Source organism: Hemitrygon akajei, chromosome 5 (assembly GCF_048418815.1).
Source record: "Hemitrygon akajei chromosome 5, sHemAka1.3, whole genome shotgun sequence".
Classification (NCBI taxonomy): Eukaryota; Metazoa; Chordata; class Chondrichthyes; order Myliobatiformes; family Dasyatidae; genus Hemitrygon; species Hemitrygon akajei.
The window spans coordinates 141,926,782-141,930,971 of NC_133128.1; the positions used below are offsets into that span (position 1 = coordinate 141,926,782).

The window sequence follows — 4,190 nt, forward strand, 5'->3', positions numbered from 1 at the left end:
ACATACTAACAGTATATTGGGTGGGGTGGAATATCTGCTTGAGTATCTTTTCATCTAATTCTCTTCACACACACACACACACACACACACACACACACACACACACACACACACACACACACACACACACACAAAGTAGACTGATCATTGTTGCAAAACAAAAATTTCTACTCTAATGAAATTGCATTATATAACTCTAAGTCTTTGACGCGAGCTATGGAGTCACGAGGTTTACTTCTTAAGTCAGCCCGAAGGCTTGGAACTCTGAATTTGAGGGAGGATGAGAGGAGGGGGCTGTAAAATCTAACTTAAAGCTAAGAGTTAGGAGCTGTGTGCCTTTATGTGCTCACTGAAACCCCTAACGATAGAATGTGGAGCCTTTTTATAAAAGTCAGATAAAACGAATCTTCTCGTCGTGTCAAATGATGACTTTCATTCCTACCATGGCCGTGACTCCGGCGGCACAAGAATACATTTTACTTGTTTGAAGACTATACGCCGACAAAGAAATTCTTGAGTTGTCACCGTTGTGAATAAACTGACTGTTTACTTGTTAACTTAGGGTAAAGTTAAATGTTTATCGTTAAATTCACTAAGCCGCAACAAATATAGCAGATATTATTGTGCCAGTTGCTATTAATAATACGTAACGATTTTAAGAGGTGAAATTGTGGGTTACTGTGGGAACGGCACGCATAATGGAAGAATCCTTCCGTTCCATTGGGAATCGGAATCTCAGACAGAAATACTTGGGAAAAGCGAGGAGAGAGAGAGACAAAAAGTGAATGGGTCGCTTCGTGTGGGCTCAAGGGACGATTGTCCAAACACAAACTCACACACATTCACTTGCCATTGAAAATGAAGCAGCGATGACAAGATTTCACATGCGTTCGGTATTTTTACAGTTTACTGTAAAATCTGAGGCTTCACAATCTAATCCAACCCCACTCCTCACAGGACCATGAGAATCAAACAGACGAATAGCAATCGTTAACAAGGTAAAAAATAATAACTTTTTTTCAAACAGCCTAATTCCCTAGTAAAATTGTACAAATTAAAATGGCTATGAGCGTTGATTACTATTTTTAATTTACATGTCATTGTTTGCAATGGCCACCTAATATCTACGGGGAGAGCGATTAAGTAACAAATTGTTTCATCGGTTATTGACTGGCGCTGTAACTAGATGCCGGTTTATCAGCCTAAACTTACTGCTTTTTTGTATCAAAGGGTTTGTATAATAGAATTCAAGTAGTTGCAGATATTTCCGGATTTTATTTTTGTTGGAGCAGGTTTGTCTTTCGATACAGAACATCACAACATCACAAGGAAGGGGAGACAAAACGGTACCCAGAATTTCTGAACAGTTTAAACAACTTGCATAACTCGGCGGCAGTGTCCTGAGTTTTAGCATCAGGTAACTGTGGGTCGTGGGAATGATATATAATCATTCCCCGAATATAATCAACTTCCGTGAGGCATTCAAGGGAATTAGTGAGGACTGGTTGTTTTCACAAGTCAGGCAAGTGTGCTTGTTTGTTCAATGTAGTATCAGCTGAACACAGGTTCTATGGCCGTTCCATGCTCGTGAGTCTAGTCGGTAACTTCAGGACGGGTCACGGACATCTAATCTGCTAGGGAATTGTTCAATTATTTAATGACTGTGGCTACAGATATTATTCTGCCACAAATGTTCCTGAAGTTGTTTGGCATTTATGAATTGGATAGTGGCTCCAAGGACAACTCCGCCCCAGTATAATGCTTGGCGGAGGGCTATGTAGGCATGGCGTACAAGTACCAGAATCAAGGATTGTGTGCCCCCAGTCGCAACAGACACGCCACTTGTACATTTTCCTACTCGTTTTTCATTTTCTGCAATCCAAGTGGTTAATACCATCAATGATACGGTAAAATTTAGCAACAAACTGCCCGCTTTACCTGCCTGCCCGTGAAGGAGCGTTTCATCCTATTAAACCTTAACTACGCTTCTTTATTCGATCATGGTACACTTTCCCTGTGTACTCGACCGTACACGGTCAATAACTGGGGGCAGGGTGGAGGGTATGTCTTATCTCATAAATGTTGTTGAAAATGAACCGACAGAGAGAGTTGTCTGTGTGCGAAAGTGTTACTTCGCTTAAGAGTTGGGAGCTGGGGGTGGGGGTGGGGATGGTGTATAGGGAGCGAAAGAGAAAGAAAGGGAAATACAGAGAGAGGAAGAGTTGTGTATTCCTAAGGGAAGTAAGTTCGACTCCTGAACGGTTCTGAGAATATCTCAAGCACGTTCGAATATTTTGCCCTCGGGAATAAGTTTAGCAATAATATTACAGTCTATGTGGTGTGACTGCAGCGGCGCCGGGCCGAGAGAGGGGGTTCAGAGGTGCTTTCAACTTTAACATCCATCCCTATTGTAAACTGAATTGCCATTTTAATGGAATTTGCATTTTTCGCCTTCCGATAACTAATTCCCTGGGCATACACGCTGCTCCCCGACTTGGTGAAGTTGACCTATTAATATTCCGGTGCCTTTGGCACCGAAGGAGAATGAGAGTAAACTTGGGAACATGGTGACTGTCTCTCTTTAAGTTGCAGTAGTGTAATACAGTATAGTGACGTTCTTCGTGGCTGGCTGAAGTTTTTTTCCCCCGGCTAACTGATTATCTGTAACCGTCTGCCTCCTGAGAGGGTTGGCCCCGCCTACACTCCTGTCGCAGCCAATCGGATACTCCTGCCACCTCCGCACTCTTAACAACTTTCCAGCCACTCTTATTCCCAATAATCAGCCAAAAAAGTTGGGAAATACTTGGTGAAGTTTCTGACTACCAAACTCGGTCTCCATTTTTAGGCGATTCTTTCCAGGGTTGAATTCTGCACGGGGGGGGGGGGTAGTCTCTTTTGCTCATTTGATTCAGCTTCTACTTTCCTCCCCGCAACCCCCTCTCCCAGGGCGGTGTGGCATGCCGTCAGACATCATGCAAGAAAGTCCGAGCAGTGCCCCCGTTTCTCCGGCCGACAGTCTAGCGAGCAGCGAGGAGGAGGCGGACAGACAGCAGAAGAGGTACGACATCAAGAGGAGGTACAGCAAAAAATCCAGCGAAGACGGGAGCCCGAACCCTGGTAAAAGAAACAAAAAGTCCAGCCCGAGCTCGCAGTCTTACGAGGAGCTGCAGAATCAGCGGATCCTGGCCAACGTGAGGGAGCGTCAGAGGACTCAGTCTCTCAACGAGGCGTTCTCGTCGCTCAGAAAAATCATCCCCACCCTGCCATCCGACAAGCTCAGCAAAATCCAGACCCTCAAACTGGCCGCCAGGTACATCGACTTCCTCTACCAGGTCTTGCAAAGCGACGAAATGGACCAAAAAATGTCCAGCTGTAGCTATGTGGCCCACGAGAGACTGAGTTACGCGTTCTCGGTGTGGAGGATGGAGGGAGCCTGGTCAATGTCGGCCACCCACTAGCGCCGAACCGGTACGTGAACCTTTTTAAAAAATGTTACTCTTGCAATCTGGGCTCTGAAGATCTGTATAAAAGGGGAAGGCGGCAGTGGGGGTGGCAGACTAAAGCACACCCGTGCTGTTTATGAAACACTCATGGAAACATACACTCAGTCTCATATGAAGTAAACTCAGTTCCCAGATCTCTTACTTTGGATAGCTAACTCATGCCTTTAGAAGGCAATAACACTAACCAGACCCTCGTCATTTTCTCATTACAGCGTCCTTGCACTTTACAAATTTTAGTCTGGACTGTCTATTGCTAAGAAAATATATTTTCCCGAAGGGAATAATTCAAACGCAAAAAAAAATGCCGCGCTGACTGATCGGGGTTTATGTTTACAAACGTCATTCATACAAAAAAATAAACAGTTAAAAACGATGAGGTTGTGTGAAGGTTAGAGCGGGCGAAATCTTATTTTAGATTATTTATATGTTAATTAATAAATGGAGTTCAATATTGTTTTCGATTATCGTGAGAGACTACCACGAACCGCAATCCTTTAGAGGTTTGTTATAAATAAATATTGGGTTTGGGAAGACCGGCGTGCCAGAGATGGACGTGAATCCCAGGATGATAATAATCTCCATCAGGTTTGAGAACAGGATTATAACAACAGTTCAACTCTGGGACCATTCTACTTTTGTACCGTGCTTCCGATAGCGAGCTGCAAATATTCACATGAAGCCAATTAG

General features: G+C 44.0%; 1 protein-coding gene across 2 annotated transcripts in view; it reads left to right on the forward strand.

Annotated features, from left to right (window-relative positions):
• The first annotated feature begins 581 nt into the window (after positions 1-581).
• Positions 582-4,190, forward strand: part of twist2 — a 23,102-nt gene continuing 19,493 nt past the window's right edge. The window contains exons 1-2 of one of the 2 annotated variants that reach the window (XM_073044662.1): positions 761-998; positions 2,947-3,463. In XM_073044662.1, coding sequence (XP_072900763.1) covers positions 2,958-3,458 — 501 coding nt within the window. In that variant the 5' untranslated portion in view covers positions 761-998; positions 2,947-2,957 and the 3' untranslated portion in view covers positions 3,459-3,463. Of the gene's footprint in view, positions 999-2,946; positions 3,464-4,190 lie in introns of those variants that run through there. The other variant, XR_012098838.1, reaches the window with a different exon arrangement.